The sequence below is a fragment of the Amphiura filiformis genome, chromosome 5, assembly GCF_039555335.1.
Source record: "Amphiura filiformis chromosome 5, Afil_fr2py, whole genome shotgun sequence".
NCBI classification, from domain to species: domain Eukaryota; kingdom Metazoa; phylum Echinodermata; class Ophiuroidea; order Amphilepidida; family Amphiuridae; genus Amphiura; species Amphiura filiformis.
Genome location: NC_092632.1, coordinates 1,852,922 through 1,876,811, shown reverse-complemented (window position 1 = coordinate 1,876,811; position 23,890 = coordinate 1,852,922). Strand labels below are relative to the sequence as shown.

General features: G+C 41.4%; 1 protein-coding gene and 1 long non-coding RNA gene across 2 annotated transcripts in view; one reads left to right on the top strand and one right to left on the bottom strand.

Moving 5' to 3' along the window:
- Positions 1–2,222, bottom strand: part of LOC140152461 (uncharacterized) — a 31,600-nt gene extending 29,378 nt beyond the window's left edge. The window contains exon 1 of the long non-coding RNA XR_011859023.1: positions 2,104–2,222. This is a non-coding gene — a long non-coding RNA (uncharacterized lncRNA). The remainder of the gene's footprint in view (positions 1–2,103) is intronic.
- An 8,116-nt stretch (positions 2,223–10,338) lies between these two features.
- The window catches only part of LOC140152458 (tyrosine-protein phosphatase non-receptor type 21-like), a 53,038-nt gene continuing 39,486 nt past the window's right edge, over positions 10,339–23,890 (top strand). The window contains 2 exon segments of the mRNA XM_072174775.1: positions 10,339–10,481; positions 12,064–12,356. Of these exon segments, the coding sequence (XP_072030876.1) occupies positions 12,183–12,356 (174 nt within the window). The 5' untranslated portion in view covers positions 10,339–10,481; positions 12,064–12,182.

Sequence of the window (23,890 nt, the reverse complement as noted above, 5' to 3'; positions counted from 1 at the left end):
GATGAGGTTTAACTCAGACAAGTGCCATGTGATGCAAGTCTCCCACCGTATCAACAACATCAGTTTTGATTACCATCTTGGCGAAGACGCTTTGACATCCGTAGATGAACATCCTTACCTAGGATTGACCTTCACATCTAAGCTATCCTGGAAGACTCACATCTCAAACATCACCCTCAAAGCCAACCGGATGCTAGGACTCATCAAGAGGAATCTGAAACACTGCCACCCAAAATTAAAAGAAAAGGCATACATCTCCCTTGTCAGGCCCCATCTGGAATATCGCTCCACTGTATGGAATCCCCATCATCAAACTACCATCAACCAGGTTGAAGCCATCCAGAGGAGAGCTGCCAGATTTGTACAGAATGTGTACCAGCATACTGAGAGTGTAACAGCATTACTCCAGAACCTACAATGGGCCTCACTTCAATCCAGAAGGGAATCAGCCATCAAGATCATGATGTACAAGATCAGTAACAATCTCATCGCCATTGACAAAGACCTGTACCTAAACCAGATGGTCAACACCAGACTCAGATCTTACCATCTAGCCAGATACCAACTGCTCACCACACACTCCACCAAAGACATCTACAAATTCTCCTTCATGCCAACAGCAGTACGGCTTTGGAATGCTCTCCCTCCAGACGTCATAATAGCTCCATCATTGGGCGTCTTCAGGGCTCGTGTCTCTGCCAGCTAGCTCCAGGAGGTAGTTTTACTTGCACCTGTAAGATAGCGCACAACCTTTCACCAGCTTCACATGCACTTAAGTTTTCACCTCAGCCTCACATCCAGAAGTGGACTTTGCTGAGTATCAGCGTAGATGTAGATGTAGATGTTCACGTTTTTGACCCCATAATTTCCCTCAAGCCTTGCTCAGGAAGTCACCAGGTCATTTCAGTTGGTGTGATATGCACATTGTGCACCTTAATTAACAACTTAACCAAAAGAAGAAGAAGAAGTCTTGCCAAGAATTTGCTCACCGATAGCTTCACATTCTAGGCTAGAGACCATTGCATTCAAAATCTAGTCGGATTCACTGAAGCATGACACCGTGTGAAGCAATGAAAGTTCAGAAGTAAACACAGCCGATCACGACAGGCGATTGCATCAAAAATGTTGCTAAAATTACACTTCAGTAAAATTTTAGACTGTCCAAAATAGGCAAATCTTGCTCAAAAGGTACAGTTGACCAAATTTCATCCAAATTTCAACATTAATTAACAGAATAAATAACCACCGGTGCAAAAAATTGCACCGCTGTCCGACCGAAAAACGATAGCAAAACACAAAAGTCAAACAACTAGCATTGAATTCGTAACTATCGTGCGCATATATTCGAAGCTAGAGTTCTCAGTCTCAAGCCATGCCCTCCTCCCAATACATTAAACCTTGACTAAAGTTTATTTGGTTTATAGGCAGAAAAAGCAAGACTCATAACACCGTCATGACTGTGTATTGATATGGATATAGAATTAGAATGGCATGCACGCAGTTGGGCGCAAACGCTAGTTCAGTAGTTGTATGTTGCGTAATGTGTGACTGATGCACGCTTAACGCTTTTATGAATTTACACGAGCATGAGGTGGAACTTTATTGACGCGCGCAGTAACAAAAGCCAAATAATTTCCGCTTTATAAAATATATATATATTAAGCCGAACAAACTGATGTAAACCTTTACCTTTGAAAATCATTGGCATTGCAAAAGTAAAAAATATTTTAGTTCTTACATTCATGCATTTTTTATTAAAATATAGCGAGTGGTCTAATTTACTCTAAAAAGTCAAGATCACCTACTTTTCAATATAAGGTATAAAAGTGTTGATTTTGATTTGTCTGTGACGAGTAAGGGAGGATATTTTAATTCTTTTAACTAAACTGAGTCACGGATTTATTGCAAGAATTCCAATGGACTGACACTGACTGAATCACACAGCGTTCAATCAATGGTGTTATTGTTTTGAACTCCATAATGAGTCCATTCAGTTTCATATTAACGAAGATCGTTAATCAACTCAATGACGATGACATTCACATAGTTCACCACAAGACACATAGATAATACTTAAAAGATTCGTTTTGTATTATTACTTACCGTGTTATCCAAAGAAAAACAGTCCAGTTTCACTACTTTTTTGGGTGTTGTTTCGTTTGCTTTCCGTGGTTTCTCAAATCCACCGGAAATAAACTGAAATCGCCGATCGTGGATCGGCGATTGTTTCTAGAAAGCTAATAATTGGGAATTATTTTACAAAATTTTAGACCCTTAGATATCAATGTGTCCAAAAAAGATTCAAATGTTTTTGATCGACAACCTAAAAATTGTTGGAAAATGTGTCAGTAACAATTTTTTGTGTGTTTGTTTATTTACATTCTGGTTGATTTTTCTGTAAATAAAAACACAGTGTAGCAGTCACGTGACCGCTCTGATGAAAACATTTCTTGTTACAGAGGGCGGAATTTCATTTAAAATTTGCCTTCAAATACTACCTGTTCAGGCTCTTAGAAAGACACACTCGGACATTGGTCTATGACTCGGGATGAATAGGAAATAGTCAGTGGTAAAAGTACTAAGAGTTTAAGTAAAGAGTAGTAGGCCTAAAGTAAGAGTAAAATAAGAGTAAAGCCTACAAGTAAAAAGTAAAGTAAAGTAAAGTAAAGTAAAGTAAAGTAAAGTAAAGTATAAAGTAAAGTAAAGTAAAGTAAAGTAAAGTAAAGTAAAGTAAAGTAAAGTAAAGTAAAGTAAAGTAAAGTAAAGTAAAGTAAAGTAAAGAATAAAGTAAAGTAAAGTAAAGTAAAAGTAAAAGTAAAGTAAAGTAAAGTAAAGTAAAAGTAAAAAAAGTAAAGTAAAAGTAAAGTAAAAGTAAAGTAAAGTAAAGTAAAGTAAAGTAAAGTTAATAATATTTCTCTAACATGACCTAAAATTACAGCTATAGGTTAGATGTTCAGAAATAGTCGCACTTTGGTAAAATATGAGTGAGGGCAAGGCATAGCTAGCCAACTCCCCGTGTTAATTGAATGGAGATTTGACTTCTGAAGGATGCCACAAAAAAAAACGGTACAAGCTACATTTAAAGTATTCTCTGACATTCTAGAAAATATAGTTTTGTAACATGTCCTAAATTTTTAGCTAATTTAGGTGTTTGGAAGTAGTCGCACTTTTGTGTTTTAGGAAGGATGTGTAAACGACAGATAACACACAAAAATATGAAGAAATTATTTCCAAACCGTATTAAGTCAACAATCATTATGTTGCTCATTTTCAAGAATGCTGGTTAACAATAAGCAGACCATTGTCTCATTTCGTGAACAAAGGCCCACATACCATTGTTACCTTGCGTTTCCTTTATAATCGGTTACCCAACTGAAACTATAATACCAGCTCATTGCGATACCGCTAAGGTAAAGCAGAAACATGTTTACAACCAGAGAAGATCTGATTTAATCAGTTGAGCTGTTTTCAATGAGTGTTTAAGGTTATTAATTATTTTAAACTGTTGTGATTTGGTAGTTCACAGCATCTTACGAACGGTAGTGAGCTTTGGCAAAAACTGCATTGCTCAATTCATAGCTAGCGTGTAGAAGAATTAAAATATCACGGATATACTTTTATAGGTGCTGCGGTTCTTGAGTTACGTTGTAAAGAGGGCTGAAACAACAACACTTTTGTAAAACGTCCTACATAACTCATTAACAACAATAAATTAAACAAGTTTGCAAAGTATACGATTTGTAGAATGAACTTTTGCAGAACATCAAGGTGTTAATTTGCAATGATATATGATGATGGCATATACTCTATTAATGACTGTTTTCAAATGTTTAAAGAATGAATATCCATCATACTTATCTTCTCAATTTGATTTTGTTCATGATAACCATAATCATATAACTAGAAATCATACTTCTAATACATTGATTGTACCAAAATTTAAATCAAATTCAGGTCAACGTACTTTTCATGTCAGGGCAGCCTATGCATGGAATTCTTTGCCACCGACAGTAAGAGCTCAGATGGAAAATATGACTTTAGGCCAATTTCAATCAAAAATTAAAGAAATTTAGGCCTGTCTTTATCTATATTTTATTCATTTACTTGCTTGATTTTTGTATATAAATATAATTATTCTATTTCTGTATTTTGAATCATGGTATTTATAATTATCTTGTAGTTGATGATACCATTATACTTATTTGTAATATATTGTAAATACATTGTAAATACTGTATGATACTTTGTAAATATTGTGTATCGTAATATATTTTGTCGTTATAACATGTATCAATGAGGGCCTGCTTGAAAAGCAGTGCTTGTCACTGAAGCAGTATAACCCTCAATAAAGAAAGAATAAATAAATAAATAAATAATAAATAAATATATTGATCTAGATATTGAAAATCGATTTTTAGGTTGCTTCGACCAACAATACCTCGTCTACCCTTTATTGAATGTTGGTTTAATAGCTTTTAATGGGGTTTAAGTCCTGGAAAGGTCTTGGTGAATTCTACTGTAGACATGACTGCATCATGCCATACTACAGTTACTGTCCATTTTCCTATACATAATACACAGTATTCTCACCATTGACGCGTGACCTCTACAAACAGTGCATGTTATGGGCATTGTCTAGTTGTGACGTCACTGTGTGAAAAATAACCGCGGAACCGGCCAATATTTAAGGTGGCTGTGTACTCTCAGACATGCATGTAGTAAAAGTGCAATAACTTTGTAATTATTCGCGCAAAACATATAAAAGTATACATTTTTATGAAGGCAAGACATCAATAAATCTTAATATAAATACAGATTTGGGGTAAAAACAACAATTTTGAAGAAAATCACAAAAAAGTGAGTTTTTGGCAATATTTGGTAGGTACATCAGAACAAAAAACACTCTTTCCAAAATATTTTATTTTGTTTTTAGCTCAATCTTGAGGCTCCATTCCAAAAAGGTTTTTTATTTTTTGATATTGGCCTTATTTTTGAGATATTGACCATATAAGGCATCAAATTGAACTTTTAAAATTCACAAACGCCTATTTGCACAAAATGATGCCTAAAATCGGAAATAGACCAAAATATAAAAAATGAGAAAACCGTTTCTTGAGTCGATCATGCTTTTTACGATGATCATATTTGCTTACCTATAGATGCTGTATTTATTGAGTTATCGTGTACCTAAATCGTCATTTTACCGAGAAAATGAACATTGAAATAATGGCCGTTGAAGTTTAAAGTGGTCACATTTTGCACTTTCATCGAATCTCGCAGGAGAATGCGACAGTTTTCGTTTTTGTAACTTACATTACGTGAACATCGGGTAAATCCACAGCCCCTTGAGAAGGTTGAGCGAAATCCATTCATAACTTGATATTTAAATCGGGGGAAAGAACTTGAAAAAACCCACATTTTATCAGCTAAAACGGAGCCATTTGACCACTAGGTTTTGTGAAATCAGTGCTTCCGCGGTGTTTCCATAAGATGCGCCGCGCACAGATAAGCGTCGCGTATACGTCGCGTATTTGTGCGTTAACAAATTGCGCGATACGCAACGCGATGAGTTGTTGCGCGCGTGTACCTTGCTGGTACAACAAAGATTTTCTTTCCTTTTCAATTTCAAACACAAGTGGAATAGTGAAATAAAATCCTTAAAATATTGCAGTTGGAGTTTACAAATCTGGATTTTCATTCCTTGTATTTATAAAAACATAAGGTACAAACATATCATAAAAACTCAATTTTGAGAAAGAAACAATGGCTAGAGTACACAGCCGCGTTAAGTACTCTCTGAAATTCTAGAAAATATAGTTTTGTAACATGTCCTAAAATTTTAGCTAATTTAGGTGTTTGGAAACATTCGCACTTTGGTGTTTTAGTGTATGTTATAAATAGGGCATTGCCGAGTTAACGTCACTGTGTGAAAAATAACCGGCCAATATTTAAAGTACTCTCTGAAATTCTAGAAATATACTTTTGTAACATGTCCTAAATTTTAGCTAATTTAGGTGTTTGGAAATATTCGCACTTTGGTGTTTTAGGAAGGATATGTAAACGACAGATAACACCAAAAATATGAAGAAATTATTTCCAAACCGTGTTAAGTCTGCAACCATTATGTTTCTCATTTTCAAGAATGCTGGTTAACAATATGCAGACTATTGTCTCATTTCGTAAACAAAGGCCCACACAGTATTGTTACCTAGAGTTTGCTTTATAATCGTTCACCCAACTGAAACTATAATACCAGCTCATTGCACAGGTAAAACAGAAACATGTGTAGTGTGGATTTAACCAGAGAAGATCTGATTTAACATAGTTGAGCTGTTTTCAATGAGTGTTATCTTGGTTTAATAGCTTTTAATGGAGTTTAAGTCCTGCAAAGGTCGTGGTGAATTATACTGTAGACATGACTGCATCATGCCGGTTAAAATATTTCTACAAGTGTTACGTAAATTGTATTTATGAAACAAAGACATGTAAATACTTTAAGATTTTTACTGAATTTTGACATGTTTGGTGTGTGCTTTTTGATGTTTGTGTTTGTGCTTTTATAGTTCTTACATGTATTGCCTACATGTTTCAATCTACCAATTGTTATGTACATTATTGACACAAGTGCCCCTGTAATAGCAGATTTATCTGAAGGGTAACCCTGTATAACCTGTAATAGCAGATTTATCTGAAGGGTAACCCTGTATAAATATGGTTTAAATAAATAAATAAATGAAATAAATAAATAAATAAATAAATAAATAAATAAATAAATAAATAAATAAATAAATAAATAAATAAATAAATAAATAAATAAATAAATAAATAAATAAATAAATAAATAAATAAATAAATAAATAAATAAATAAATAAATAAATAAATAAATAAATAAATAAATAAATAAATAAATTTATATTTTTGACATTTAACAGTCATCGAAGTAAAATTAATAAATCTAATGATATTTACTTAAAGTGTAGTTAGGCCTATCTAGCTGGAAGCTTGAAGATCTAGTTTTTCCCCCAAAACACATACAAATTTGAGGTCTTTTGGGCCTCAATGTGTAGGCCTATAGCCTATCTTCAATATGAAATGTCCAGGAAATTTTGAGTCACCAGCCCTTAATAATTCTACAACCCCCCATATTTTTGGTGTAAAAAATGATGACCCTCCCCTATTTTTGGTATAAAGATGCTATGACCCCTCAGTATATTCATGACCCCACCTCCCATTCCGAAGAAAATGACATCAAACAGCCCCTTAATAATCAGTTTTTAGAGCGGCCAAGTCAAGTATACTAGGCCTCATAGGCGTAGATCCCGGGGGGGGATGGGGGGTTATTTTTATCCCCCAATATTTTGCCAGGGGATGCTCCATACAATCATCCCCCCAATGTTGACGCCTGAATATAAGTTTCTGACCAAATTAACCTCATATTTGCCCATTTTAGCCCCAAAAGTACAAATTTTCGCGCGCTTCGCGCGCATTTATTCCTCTTTTGCACCATATTTCATCAGTTTAGCTTAAAAATAGCAAAATTTTTCGCGCGTTTCGCGCGCATTTGTACCATTAACTTATTCTATCGCCAAAAGGTGCTGCTTTCACTATAATTTTTTCCACCCCCCCCCCCAATGTCAAAAAGAAATCTACGCCACTGCTAGGCCTATCGTAATAGTCGTAATATTCTCCTGCTAATGTTGTCATATCATGAAGGTACCAAGCCAATAACTTCGACCCTCCCCTCCCCCAGTACCAGTAGCGTAGCGGGAGAAGGGGGAGGGGGCAGGTGGGGCAGAGTGCCCCTAACAAAAAATGAAAGAAAAAAGTACCCCTTTGACAAAAAATGAGACAGAAAATCAGGAGGGCAAAGGAAAACAAAAGGGGCAAGGGGCCCTTTCCCTAGGGGCGGCTTTCTACCAAAAATCCGACCATGGACTAAAATAGTGTAAAATACAAACTTTTTGCGCGCTGGGCGCGTACATTATAAAGCCATTTCCATCCTGATAATGGGCGAAAATAGGGTAAAATACCAAAATTTTGCTCGCTACTCGCGCACATCGTCTTTTTTTTGTCTGTGCCCCCGAAATTTGATTCACCCCTTGACCAAAAAAGCTGGCTACGCCCCTGCACCCCTCCCCATCATCTGCACAATGATGAAGTTTCTGATTGCTGCAGGCTGATCATCCAGATTCTGGACCTGCTACTGTCCGCAGGTCTGACTGTCAGTACGCCACCTATGGTTGTACAGTAGGCCTTAATTTGTGGGAGAAAAAGGGACGTCGTCGTGACTCAACAACGTGATGGTACGTATTTTGGGAATTAAGGGATCTGGAATGAGCGTTTTGAGCGTTTCGACAGTATTTTTTGTGGGACATGAGAGCACATGAGACATATCGAATTGCATTCTAAATACGAAGAATGTCTTTCTGATATCAAATAATATTCATTTTTTGAAATTCACGATACGGGATATAATACAAATTTTAGGCCTATGACAAATTATTAAAATTTTATATTTTTCACATTTTTTTAAATATATACCCCCCGGTAACAGTCCTCGAAGTAAATTGGATAAATCTAATGATATATTCTTAAAGTGTATGTAGCTGGGAGGAAAAGCCGACGATCAATTGAAAATTTTGACCTTTCATATTGAAGATATGGCTTCATTTTCCCAAAAAGACCTAATTTTTTTTGGTGTTTTTGAAAAAAAAATACATAGCTTCAATACGAAACGGCAAAATTTTAAATTTTAAATTGATCGTCGGCTTTTCATCCCACCTACATACACTTTAAGTACGGTATATATCATCAGATTTAGGCCTATAAAGTTTGCTTCGAGTACTGTTAAATAGGCCTATCAAAAATATCATTTGCCATAAAATGTGTATTACATTGCGAATTTCAAAAAATCAAAATTATTTGATATCAGAAGGACATTCTTCGTATTCAGAATGCAATTCGATATTGTCTGATGTGCTCTAATGTCCCACAATAAATACTGTCCAAACGTTCATACCCCATCCCTTAAGGGGCTCATCATTTTCTGGAAATTCGGGAGGATGAATGCATTTCATAGATTTAGCATTAGTGTGCGATCTAAAAAGAGTTTGGTCAATTTATGTTCAACCCTGAGACAAGAATCATACAAAATTTTGGTATCTTGTCTCAGGTTCAACCTGATTATTTTCTTTCTTGTTTTTTTTCATTCATTCATTCATTTATCTTTCTTTCTTTCTTTCCTTCTTCCTTTCTTCTTTAGTTTCTTTCTTTTTTTTCTTTCTTTCTTTCTTTCATTCATCCTTTCTTTCTTTCTTTCATTCATTCATTCTTTCTTTCTTTCTTTCATTCTTTCTTTCATTAAGTTTCTTTCTTACTTTCTTTCTTTCTTTAAGACTTTCTTTCTTTCTTTCTTTAACACTTTCTTTCTTTTATTTTCTTTCTTTCTTTGAGACTTTCTTTCTTTAAGACTTTCGACTTTCTTTCTTTCTTTCTAAGACTTTCTTTCTTTAAAACTTTCTTTCTTTCTTTCTTTCTTTAAGACTTTCTTTCTTTTATTTTCTTTCTTTCTTTGAGACTTTCTTTTTTTAAGACTTTCTTTCTTTCTTTAAGACTTTCTTAGCTTTAAGACTTTCTTTCTAAGACTGCTTTATTAAGACCATGGACGTACTAAATAAGATCTTATTTAGTACGTTCATGTTAAGACTTTCTTTTTTCCGGCTTTCTTTATAGATTTTCTTTAAAGACTTTGTCTTTTCTTTCTTTCTAGATTTTTTTTGGAAGACTTTCCATCTTGTTTAATGACTTTTTAAACACTTTATTTCTTAAGACTTTCTTTGTGACTCTTTGTCTTTCTTTCATACTTTCCTTCTTTCTTCAGTTACCCAATGCTCCTCATGCGTTATCAGATGTCAATTTTTATCCCAAATTAAAATTGTTACTTCTGCAGGTGGAGTTATTTGTTTTCTTCGAAATATGTATTTATCCTAGCTCGCATTTTATGCATCAGTAGTCAGTCACTCATGTCGCACTGCACTGTGGCCCTTGACCTAATCTGCAATGCACTATAAATCACATTCCACACATTCCTCGCCGAGCAATCATCTCATATAGCGGAAGGATATTTATTTTACCTGGTAAAGGCAAACACCCAAATGGTTGATAATTTGTAAATTATATCATTTAAAATGAACAGGATACGCATATTTATTTCATTTTGAGAAGTTTATTTCAAGAATATGTTATTGGTTATGTTTTGACCATTTTAAAGTACTTTAATAAATTTTAGGGTGCAAATAGTTCTAGCGCACGCATAATTATGAATGAGTTATTGGGTCATAATGATAACTGGAGTTTCCCTTAGCGTAGAGTAGATTGATGATTTGGAGCATTTTTGGTGACTAACTACATGAGAAGTGCACGATCCTGTGGAATTATAGTATTACAGATCACTTGAGAATGGATGTATGGGCGATACTAGGTGAGTTAATGTCAATTTTGAAGGAAATCCACGCATGGATTTATGTCATCTTGAACTGCTACCACCTTGCACTGCATTCACGGATCATTGTTTACGTGTTGTGGTATAGCAGTTTCCTGCATGCAGTTCACTTTGACGTATAGGATTTGGGCAGCAAGCTTTGTTTGGTGTCTAACTCTATGATGTTCATAATTGGAATCGCTGTATCTGTGATTGTGTATGTAAGAGAGATAATTTACTACTAACCATAGATTTATTTACTGCTTCCAGCATTTGAAAATGACAAATCTAGCTTGGTAAGCTTGAAATTAATATTTTAATTTAAAATTGCATGCCATATGATCATTATCAATGACAATGGTCATGCCAGCAATTCTTAGCTAGGCAAGGGGGTTCCATTCACCATTGCACTTACCCATTTCTGACGTCTGTTATCGGAGACACCCTCACAAATTCCTCTTTTAATTTTATCCTGATTTCCTCTTTTTTGTTGCCAAAATTTATGTAATTTCTTTTATTTTCTGCCAATTTTTGGCATTTTTACCCTGATTTTACTCTGTTTTTCAGCGTTTTTTAGTAGTTTTCCTCGTTTTTGGTCTGTGGCTTCTCACACCCCTGCAGTATTGAGTTTTTCTCCGCATAGAAAACACAAATTTTATTTCAATCAAATTCATTTTGTAATTAATTATTGGGAGTTTATTCCACTGATATAAGAATTCAAACTTCTTGGATTGTTTCACCAAACTATATATTTTGTGACGTATGTTTTGTGATTTCCCCTATTGAGTGCAATGGTAAATGACCCCTTCATGTCTGAGGGTGCGAGATGGAACAGCTGAATCTTAGCAAAAACAACCAACATTTGGGATGAAGCGATCTATCGCGAGTCATGCCGACCAAGAGAATGCAAGCCAATGGTAGTCGTTAACGACAATGATCTGAGATGAGTTATAGCATGATATTGGAGTTTGATTGATTCAACATGATCCATTCATAAAATGGCTGATCAACTACATACATTTGTATATTGTTTTGTACAGCGTACAAGATTCTTTACTTCTTTATACTCCATCCATCCATGCATATGGGATTGTTTTTCCCAGACATACTGCTGCAAAAGCATGAAAAGCATCCTCGGTTGGGGTTGTTCCATAGGCCTATTGCAATTCCCCATTTCTTATGTTTGTCAAAGCATGTAAAGTATTACACATTTTGCTTTTCTTTTGTAATTATTTGGAGTTTCCATTTCCATGATAAGAAATCAAACATTTGGAATTGCTCTACATGTAGCAAGATCGAGGTATACTTTATGAGTATGACTATGACATTATGTAAACAAGTTCATACAGTGTACTTCTGAAGTTCTGTCGTTCATACAGCATGCTTTTGTCTATACTGCTTCACATGTTCAGTCATTGCCAAGCTGTCAATCTGACAATGTAACAATGTCATGTAACATACAGTAATTCCACAATTTATATAAACTCTTAAATTAAAACAAGAAGACTTTTCTACAACATTTAAATTAAATAAAAGCAAACTTAGCATGTTAATATGTTGTAAAATGTTTTTGTTTCCACAGATCCTTTACTTCAATGCATCATGGATTAATTAAACACTTTGGAATATTATTTTAGAGTTGTTTGCTGAGGAGGTGTGTGGTGGTAGTTTATATCCCCATCATCTCGCCAAGCAAGCAAGATGCCATTTGGGCTACGTCTTAAGAAAACACGGAGATATAACGTGTCTGGCAAGAACTCTTTTGTGGCTAGGATACTACTGTTGGATAGTACCACATTGGAATGTACATTGACCAATGAAAGCTTAGGGCAAGATTGTCTGGACACAATAGCACAGAGGTTGCAGCTGGAAGAGGTAAGGGTTTGCAATTTACAGAATACAATTAATGTAAACTTTCTCTTGAGTCTTACAGTGTAAGAAAGTAAAATGCCATAAAAATACATGTACCGGGGGTGGTATGCGATACTGTTGACAAACATTAGACGTGCATGTATAACTCCAGAAATGTCTTGTTTGCAAGTTGTTGTTTTTTTGTTATTGTTATTACCGTCGTTCCAATAAGCGCCCATGCCCCAATAAGCGCCCACTCAGAGTATTTTCAATTTGCTATTTAGGGTACCATACCATTAATGTTGAAGTGACAGATAGATGCCGATACAGTGAAATAGCTGCAGGACTACAAGTCCTGCGTAAACTTGCAATACATTTTCTGCATCAGAAAAGCTACTAGAACGTCTCAGGGCCCTATTATAACATACGTAAATTTGTCTCTAATAAACGCCCCTTACGATACTAAAAAATTTGGTAAACAAGGTAAAAAATAGGCGCCCACCCAAAATGACTTTGTTAAGCGCCCTGGGAGCTTATTGGAATGAATACGGTATTATACATTGCCATTGTTTTGTGTTAGTGAGCTCCAACTTCCAAGAAGGGATACGGTACTTAGTGTGTAAGTGTATTTTATTCATGAAACACAATATGGTACATTACATTCCAATTTGAATTATTTAAATCATTAGTCAGTGTTCCTTTTAGGTACAGAATCTGTGTTTTAGGTGACCTGTATGTTTTATCCAAATAACTTTTGCCCAACATTGGTGTATCATATACCTTAAAAGGGGGTACTACACCCCTGGCCAATTTTGTGCCTATTTTTGCATTTTTCTAAAAAATTATAGCGCATTGGTGACAAGTAAGATATGTATATTATAGGAGCAAGGACTACAACTACTGCACTGAAAATTCAGCAACTCAAGGCACTTAGTTATTGATTTATTGATCAAATATTGGTTTTCCCTCATTTTTGACTGTAACTCCACAACTGTTGTCTGTGCTGAAATAAAATTTCCAGTGCAGTAGTTGTAGTCCTTGCCCCAATAACCTACATATCTTACTTGTCACCAATGCGCTATAATTTTTGAGAAAAATGCAAAAATAGGCACAAAATTGGGAAGGGGTGTAGTACCCCCTTAATGCCCTAGATTTTGTCCTTTTCAAATTAATTCAAAGGCAGTGCCTATTAAACATGAATGTCAAATTCTTGCATTTTAAATGGTAATTGGCTGCACTTTCAAATCCAAAGGATATATTTTTCATGCAATTGTCATGGTGCTCAAGATGGGAGCAGGTTGGGAGAGCTCATGGGATGAACAGGATTTCCCCAATAGTTTGTTGAATTTTCCCCAATAGTTACTGAATTTTGATCGCAAGCGTGATATGGTTAGCTAACAAACTTATTGGGCACTTAATAATAATATTACTGTGTAAGAAAAAGGCCCTTGTGGGTGCTTATTTTTTATGTATAAGGACATGAGCACTTTAAATGGAATGAATATAGTAGACTATGGAAAATAAAAATAAAAACAACATTGAAGTTTTAAACACTAGAAACCAACTTAACAAGTTCCTAGAAAAAGAATGTGTGTGTTTTACATAGAAATTTCTTGCTGGCCCATTTTTGTTGTAGCCTGTTGTGCAGTTATTTATAATACCATTCCAGGGTCAGTCAAAATATGTTATGTTAAATAGGTTATTCCTTGTAGATCAAGGTGAAGGGCAGCCTCATAGCTAGTGATGATAGCAATTTGGCAATGATAGGCTGCAATTTGGCAATGAACTTCACTTTCTCCATAAAGTTAAATCAAACCCACATTCCTCAAGGAAAAGTACACTGTACCATGGTACTGCAGTATACAGGTGATACTTTAGTAGTAAATGAGTACACTGTACCATGGTACTGCGGGTATACTGTGATACCTGAGTTAGTACACTGTACCATGGTACTGCAGTATACAGGTGATACTTGAGTATACTGTACCATGGTACTGCACAGGCCCGTACGCAGGATTTCATGGGGGCGGGGTGCTGATTTTGAAGGAAAAAACCTTTTTTTCCAAGGGGATGGGGTGATTTTGTGAAAAAGTGGACTTTCTTCCTAAAATTTGGACATTTTTTGTCCAATAAAGCGTAAAAAACCTGATTTTTTTTCTCGTTACGCTTGCAAATTTTGAAATTTTGGGACTTTTTATATACTTTTCCAATTTTGTTTTGCGAGGGGGGGGTGCTGTGATACCTAGTGAGTACACCCCTACACTGTATGGTACTGCAGTATACAGTGATACTGGATAGGCTTATTTACACAATGTGTTCATGTTTGTGTGTTGCTACTGCCAGTAATGTTTGCAACTTTGCAAGTGGTGTGCAATTTCGGTCTACAATTTACACATTCTCTTTATTATATTTTCTTACATTGCATCCCCAATAGCTAATTTATTCTGTACATATGATAATATTTGGTGCTGGTACTGGTAGGCCTCCCTCCACAATGCTGCTATCCCTGGAAGCATAGAAACTCAGCTTGGTATATACATTCCATCATTGACCCTTGAACGTGATCTTGTAAGATTTGTGTAGGCTGGGCAATTTGCCAACAGGTGTGGAGTATGACAAGAAAGATGCTATTTCTCTTTCTATTCAAATTTGGTTGTCTCTGCAGTATGACATAAAATGATACATAACATTTACTTGATACTAGAACTAGCCCCGTTCACAAACCGCACCAGCCCTCGAATAGCGAGCATAGCCAGGTACAAACTGTGACGCCTCTCGAAGAACGAGCGAAGCGAGCATTGTCATCTAGGTATCAGAGTACTTACAGCTACAGACCCTGTGCTCAGTGGATTTTGGAACCGAGGGGGCACAACTTGTAAATGTACCGACGGAAATATTTTTTTGTGAATGGTTGCCCCAAAAATGTTTTCAATGGTTTGAAAAAGTGAAGAGCAAAAAAAACCCAAAAAACTAATTTTATGTATAGTTCAATTTTTAAACATTTTTTATACAATTTTCCATTCTTTCTTTCATCACCGTGCATATTTAAGCAAAGTAAAATATTAGTCCATTGATCACCCAAATTATTTTTCACCAACACTCTCATGAACCGACAGCCATCATGAAACTTACCATTGAGGTCTTTAATTTCAAACTTGTTCGGACTTGGGATCTTGATGGCGCAGCCCGTTATGATGCTTTGAAGTTTGCACGAGGGCGCTTTTCATCAAATCATTGGATTTGCTGATTTTGTGCGCCATCAAGATCCCAAAATCAAGATTAAAAAAAATGCAAAATGCCGGTTGGGATAATGATGGCGCACGATGTTATGCACTTCCAAAGTTTACCATTCGCAAGTAAGGCTCAGAGAGGCTGAATTTTCAAGAATTTTTTTAAAGCTGAACGAGGGCGCTGTGCACGCTCATATTGTACATGTGCGTTGTTGGTGTAAATATGTACCAAAATTATTTTTTAGAGAAAATTCTATGACTCAGTACACCGGTCGATCTTACCGTTTCCGATGTTGATTAAGATACTTCTTGCATCGATCCCGAGATGCGGAAAAAAACCAATAGTCATTTTGTCCCACATAAACGAATAAATAACAAAAACCCCCCGATCCCCCGGTGGACTCACCCAAAAGGTGACGTCACACCATATGATCGTCCCGTATCGTCCTTGGTCTCCGACTGACACAGACGCGTGCCTATCGATTGTTCATAGCACTGTGTATCAATTTCTCGACCAAAGGCGAGATATACGGTTGTAGTTTCACACCTTAGGTAAAACCAAACCGGTATTGTTCGCTGAGGATAGTTTTGACGGCATTTTCTGGCGAAAAAGTGACAAAAAACGATCCAAAACTTAGCTACATATCGTGCCTCCGTTTGTATACGGGACACACGAGCAATTCAAAATGGCCGCTCGTTGACGCCATTCATTTTGTTTCCCACGTAAAACAACCATTGCAGCCTGTAAGTTACAATAGATGTTTGTACATACACATTGTATTTCATGTACGGTAGGTTATTGTTGCTATGTTAGGGTGATTACTCTATCGTTATGTCTTCATTACCGTCCAATAAAGACGAAGTTAATCAGATATTCATACGGTGGGGATTGGTAGGGACCCGTCCTGACATTTTAGTAATAAAGTTAGCCAGTCCTTACTTTACCACTAACGTTAGCGACCAGCCTCCGTGCTCAGGTTTGCTTACTGGGCTTGAGTCGCGTGTTGGGGGGTAGTGCCCCCTCCCTTTTCTCCTCGCCGCCTCGGCCCTGTCGGGCTTGCCCTTCCCTGGTGACGGCGCGGGACCCACACCCGCTCTGTTTCACCCACCGGGCGTGCTCACGATCTTCTAGATGTCTTTCTTTTGCTTAGGACTCTCCGAGTTCCAGCTTGACGATTGGGATAGGCTCCGTCATCGCCATAAGACGAAGAAGAAATCTACCAAGGGCACTGGTAAGGTCGATACACGGTGGATTCTGCTGTGACAGCCCCTATGGGTCATGGCAGGTCTGCTTAAGGGGCTCCGGTCCCGGACAAGCAGGCGGTTCCTTCGGGACTGCTAAGCGCGTCCAAAGGCTCAGCAGCCAGCGAAAGCACTGACTATACGTCGGAGCAAAGTAGCAGGCGGCATAGCGGTCCCCACCAGCGAAAACCCTAGCGGGTTTTGCAGCAGGAGGATACCAGTCGATACGGTAGATTCTGCTGTGACAGCCCCTATGGGTCATGGCAGGTCTGCTTAAGGGGCTCCGGTCCCGGACAAGCAGGCGGTTCCTTCTGGGACTGCTACCGCGGCCAACGGCGCGGCAGCCAGCGAGAGCACTGACTATGCGTCGGCGCAAAGTAGCAGGCAGCAGAGCGGTAACCACCAGCGAAAACCCTAGCGGGTTTTGTAGCAGGAGGATACCAGTCCTCTTGCGAAAATCCTCACGGGTTTTTAGCAGGAGGACACCCGTCTGTTGCAGGCATATCTACGGGCTCAAACAGCCACAGTAGTAGCCAGCGACGGGCAGCATGCAAGGGTCCCCCGGGCTTGCCTGGGTTGAACCCTAGCATGCATGGGTTCAACAGAGAGCGATACCGCGGCTAACGCTGTGGGTGTAGTCTTAGCAGAACCAACTGGGGTTGTCACACGGCAGCGTTCCATGGCGGGACCGCCGAGTGATACCCTGGGCCCTAGAATAGCTGCTGGCTGTCCACAGGGACTGGCTGGCGATTATTCAGGGGTTGGGCTCGCAGTCTCTCACGGGACAGCGACCCAGGTGCATTCGTGGCAGCTACAAAGGCGAGCTACGGCTTGACTTCAGTGGTAGCCGCTATGCACCCGCCCATAGCTGCCGTGAGTGGTCCGCCACACACAGCGACCTTTGGGCGAAGCTCTAGAGGGTACAGTAAGTAGCTTGAACAGCCTAGCTGATCAACAACCCACTTATGTCCTCGAGAGCCAGCGGAGCGTGGGTGATCCATTACCGTCAATGGGTCAATTACCTCTCTTGATCGATCACTGTCAAATCAACAGGGCATAGCTCCATTGATTGACGCTGCCTATTCAGGTGGCGAGGTGATTGATCGGGGTATGCACGCTCAGCTACCCGTGGTACTAGGCAAGCTCCCTCTAACCAAGGGACAGCCGGTATAGCGGAGTACCCATACACACGGCTTGATCCCCTTGCGGGGAACGCAGTGAGGCATGGGTACAGTGGTACACAGCCGGGAGCCCTCACGGGTACCCATGCTAGTACCGCGCCGGTACCACGCCAGCACACAGCTTGATCCCCAAACAGGGAACGCGGTGTGGCGAGGGTACAGCGGTCCACAGTTGGGAACCCTCACGGTACCCACGCTGATACCGCACCGGTACCGCAGCACCCGCCTTAGTCGCCACAGTCTCTGCGGCAACAAGGGGGGGGGGAGGCGGTGCAGGTACTGCAGTACCATGGGGTTACCCTGGTGGCGGATCCTTTCAGGGTCAGCTACCGGCTGGGTATGCCCCGTGGTACCCGCCGCAGGGTGTTTCTTCCACGGCCTAGCACCGTGGCAAGTGTCGCCTAGCGATGGCCACGCAGTACCAACATCAGCTGTTGACCAGGCCAGCCGGCATGGGGCTAACCCAGATCTTGATCAGGGTAGGCCCCGTGCTGCTAGCGCTAGGACGACGGCTGCGAGAGCATGCGGACCCAGTGGTGCCATGGCGGATACCTCAGGGTCTTGCGGGAGTACTCCCTCTTCTGCTGGCAGGTAGTCGGCGAGCCACACAGTGGTTATGCCTTCTTACCCGCTTTCAGATGCCCGTCCTCAGTTACCGTCATCATCGGAGCATGATACGGCTACTGTGGGCGAGGGAAAGGAGTCGGAAGCTGAGTACGTAGTGACATCACTACAATCTCCTTCCCCGCTGCCCCGCGAGGGGCGCAACAGCACTGATCTTCCTCCGGACGCCCCCTAAGGGGGAGTCCATGGAGGAGGAACAGGGGATCCTTTCAGTAGGATGCTCAGCTGCTGCTTCCTCACAGGGGCGCCTGCACTCTCATTCCCGGCAAACCTCACGGGTAGATATCGTGGGGCTGTCGAGCTCAGTAGAGCTATGGCGCCCGCGTGCTTGCACGCTTCCTCTGCGATGTAACGCGAGAGGACCACGGACCTACCTGAGGGGATCCGAGAGGGACCCAGATGTCGTCAAGCGTATCACGCTCAGACAACATCTGAGCTCTTCCATGAGGTGAGCCTATTAGCGGTGCTAACAGCTAGCCTCAACGAGAGCTCCATGGGCCTAGCCCATAGGGTGTCCACTCAGCGCCCGGGAGGGGCCTGCCACTCCAATCGCTCAACGCGATGGAAAGGCAGGGTCCTTTTTCTTTGGATGCTTCTGCGCCACGGTGGAGGACCGTGCAAAGAAGCTACCAACGGGAGCACTCTGAAGAGGTCGGAAACTGCCCTTACCATGGGTAGGAGCTCCGACTTCAGCAGGCCGTGCACCACCAACAGTACCCGAGCCCACTACCTCTGCAGCACCCATTTCTGGGAGGCGCAAGGGTAGCACAGGAACAGCTGGCAAGCCCGAAGAAGAGCAAGCGCTCTTCCAAGGGAAGCTAGGCAGAGCATTCCTGGGGGCTCAGCGGTTTTTCCACAGAGGATCTCCCAGTGGACGACCGCTTATGGCTTTCACCCAGAGGTGGGAAACCATCTCTTTGGCGCCTGGGTATGGTCAGTGGTGAGTGGGGGTTACAGACTGGCAACCCAGTCTCCCCACATTCGTCTGCAAATTTCAGAGGTCCACAGTAGTGCCGTCAGACGGCCCCCAGCGTCGGGCACTACTGACAGGGATCACACAGCTTCTCACGAAGCGGGCGATTGTCCCGGTCTACCCCCCGTTCTACGGGTGATCTTGGAGTCATTGGCTCCAAGGAAGACCGGCGACGGGAGCCCCATCCGGAACCGCAGGCTGTTGAACACGTTCTTCAGGCCCAAGAGGTTCAGAATGGGGCCTCTCGCCTCGGTGCTAGCCTGCCCCATCAGGGGCATGGGAACAGCATCGCTAGATCTCTCGGACGCCTATCTGCATATGCCAATCGCCTCTCAAGATCGGAGGCATCTGCGCTTCTAGGTACAGGATCAAAATTACCAGTTTTGATACCGCCATCCGCCTGTCCATCTCTCCCAGGGTGTTTAACACTCTTGGTCAGAGCGGTGGCAGCGTACCTGAAGCACAGGGGTGTCAACATCAGTTGCTACCTGGACGTTTGGCTCATATACGGACGCACTCCACTGAAGACTACGGGTCTCATGGGGTTGATAGTCCGTGGGGTGCGGACCCTGGATTTTTGATCAGCTCAAAAAGTCCAGCGTGGTCCCGACGCAGACACCACTTTTTGTAGGGGCCTAGATCACCCTCATGGAGGGGTTCGCGGTGCTCTCGCCCGGCGGGTGACGAACATGGTGCGGTGTGCCTGACTCTTGGCCGAGTCTCGGGCAAAACCCGCTGTGGCATGGATGAAGGTGGTAGGCCTAATGGCCAGTATGGTAGACCTCGTACTGTACTGCCGGTTCGACGTTAGGCTTACCCAACTACACCTTCTAGCCTGCTTGCAGGCCCAGTCGTCACCAATATCCCTCGCGGTTCCGTTGTCGGAGATCGCGCGAGAGAACTCTGGTGGTGGACCCATCAGCCCAATTTGACCCAGGGTGTCAGGTTTCCTGCACCCCGGTATGTCACGTGGTGACGACCATAGCGTCACAACGGGGCTGGGGGGTCCACATCCACGGAGACTCCGTCTCGGGCCTATGGGGGCCATAGAGACAGAGTTTCACATCAACCTCCCTCGCTTACGAGGAGGTGATCGTGGAATCACATACCGTTGTCCTGACGGAGAACACAACCGTGGTAGCCTACCCCAACAGACAAGGGGACTCCGGGCCACCACGATTGAGCCTGCATGCACGACACCTGATAGGGTGGTGCAAGTTCAGGCAGATTACGATGAGAGCGATACACATCGCGGGCGTCACCAGCATCCTCGCGCACAATCTGTCACGAGGAAGGGTGTCGGGACCAGCAGAATGGTCCCTTGCTCGCAGAGTCGCTCAGACGATCTTCAAGGGATGTACCACCCTCGAAAGATCTGTTCGCATCTCATCGCAATCATCCACTGCCGGTGTACTGCTCAAGGGTCGCGGACCCCAAGCATTCACCGTGGACGCTCTGTCCATAGACTGGGAGGATGACAGCTTATGCAGTCCCTCCGATCTCACTACTCATGAGGGTGGTGGCCAAGATCGGGTGGGAAGACTGCATTGTCATTCTGCTAGCGGCAAGGCCGCTGGCACTCCCAGTACCAGATCTACTCCGGATGCCCGGAGCGGAGGTACCCAGTCTATCACTAGAGCACCTGCAGTTAGCTGCATGGCCCTTACCAGGGAACACGCAGCGGAGGATACTTTTCATCAGAAGCTGTTTTTCTCATCGCCGGGCTAGACGGAAGTCTACCCTCCGTGCGTATAGCCAGAGTCTGGCTCCATACTACGCTTGGTGCAATGAGACAAATAGCTCTCCCGCTAGAGCCTCTGTGCTGCTAGTTCGGAGTTTCTGACAGAAAAGTTCCAAGCAAGACTTCAGCGGGCCACTTGGGCCAGCTATAAGTCAGCTGTCCTCTCCATTCACCGAGGTTTCGAGGCGGTCGACTATCATAGCCGATGGTTACCTTATTAGTCTCACGCCTCGACGGTATGTTCAACGAGTGTCTACCAAAAGGAAAGTGATCCTCCTAAGGGATCCCAACACAGTCTTAGATTACTTTAAGGGTCACCCTTTTGACCTTCCGTCAAAAGCGGCGCTTAAATACGTAACTCTCAAGATGGCTTTCCGGTTTGGCGTTGGCTTCGGACGGCGGTGCTGAGTTGCACACGGTCTCGAGGTTAGCTTCCGTGTTCACAAACACTGGAGCGACACTGTTTCGGGCGCTCTGTTCTCGTGACTACTGAACGGGCGCTGTGCATACCGACATTCGTCCCTCTCCAATCCCCAGGGTTGGGCAAGGTTCGGCTGAAGCCAAAGATAGGCTGGGGTGTCCGATAAGGCGCTGCAGCACTATTTCTTCCGAACACAAGCCTTGCGAGGACTCACGACCGCATTCATCACCCTTACAGAGCCTTTTCGGTCCAGCCGCTGTCGCAATGGCTGGTCCAGGTGTTGGTGGGGTCCGGGATCGCGAAGGTTTCGCGTCCCACGACCCACTCGACACGAGCTATCTCATCATCTTGGGTATACCGCTCGGGTTGTCCCTTGAGGAGATCTAGCAGGCGGTGTCCCGGAAGCCACCTTCGCCCTTCTCTACGATACTTCCGTTTACGTTAGTAATCAGAGACGGGCGGAGGTTTACCGGGACATTGTTCGGGCGATCATAATACGGTGGTGTACGGGTACCAGGTTTTCAGACTATACAGAATACTCAGCATGGTAAGAACCAGTGTCGCTATTCTTAACCACCAAACTTATTAAGTAAGGAGGTTTATGTCTGTGATCGCGTGGTCTTTTTTGTTTCCCGACCGTTGGGGGAAAATATTTTCTGACCTCGCGAAAACCATCGTTACCCGCTCCCGATCCCTGATCAGATGCTGACCAATCTTGTACCTCCATCCGTCGGTTACTTGCTAGATCGATCTTTCAGATGTTGATGCAAGAAGTATCTTAATCAACATCGAAAGCGGTAAGATCGACCGGTGTACTGAGTCTAGTCCCAAACAGAAATGTTTGGTAGACTCATAACCGTGCGATCTTACCTTTCCGATGTTGATTATCCCGACCCCGCCACCCCTACAAGTTTGGTCCGAGTAGGGGATCCCAAGTCGGATAAGGGGCGATCATATGGTGTGACGTCACCTTTTGGGTGAGTCCACCGGGGGATCGGGGGGTTTTTGTTATTTATTCATTTATGTGGGACAAAATGACTATTGGTTTTTTTCCGCATCTCGGGATCGATGCAAGAAGTATCTTAATCAACATCGGAAAGGTAAGATCGCACCGGTTATGAGTCTACCAAACATTTCTGTTTGGGACTATTTTTTTTGTATCACAGGTGGGTACATAATAAGGGAGACTGAGTAGACAAAGTACCTGATTGCAAAAAATAATTTGTAATACTTATGGCGAGATGTCACAAGACAGTGAATTATTATCCAAATAAAAATCCTGCTGATTACGAGCTGATCAAACTATAATTTGTTTTATTCCATGCAAAGAGAAAAATAATTTGGGCTAGCCTAGTACTAGGTATTTTTGAATAAGAAATGGTAAACAAATGACTGAGCTAAGTCAATGCAAAAACACATGTATGTAGGGTTGGTGTGTTTAGTAGCACTAGCACTCAGATAGCCAGGAATGCCTGGCTGCCTGCTTCCATGGGCCCCTGACAACACACCACTCTACACACGCTTCATTTGCTAGATTGTTTGCTCAAAAATATTTTCAATCTGGACACAATTCAATGCCATACTAAAATTGTTTTGAGTTTTAACAAGTGTGCTGGCACTATGGCAGGTCAGGCTCACACTGACTACACAAAGACCCTAGGCTATATTTCTGGTGCATACATCATTGGATTAACTTAAGTATGGAACTGTTGGCACATGTACCTGTAAAATGTTTTTTAAAATATTGAGCAATGCTGGTTTTATGTTATGAAAATACCTCATACAAATATACCAAAGCAATGGCAAGAATTTCATAATCTTGACATTTTTGTGAAACCACAGTTTTGTGCCTTTTTAATATGGCATAATATCGGCACAGGTGATTGCCCAATTTACACTTGCCTGGTCCAGCATACATACCATTTCTTGCCTGGCCTGTCCCCTGAGGTTCAGTTATTTGGCATAGATTATTTGTATAGATCAGCTTGGTTGAAGATAGTCAAAAAAGGACACAGGTGGGTTCATATTTACCAAAATATGAAGGTGTTTTATTGTGAACAATTATTACATTTTTTGAGTATGTTGAATTTCAAGTGTGGTTTCATGATGGGTTAACCTCCAATTCAACTTTCAGTTGCCACATCCC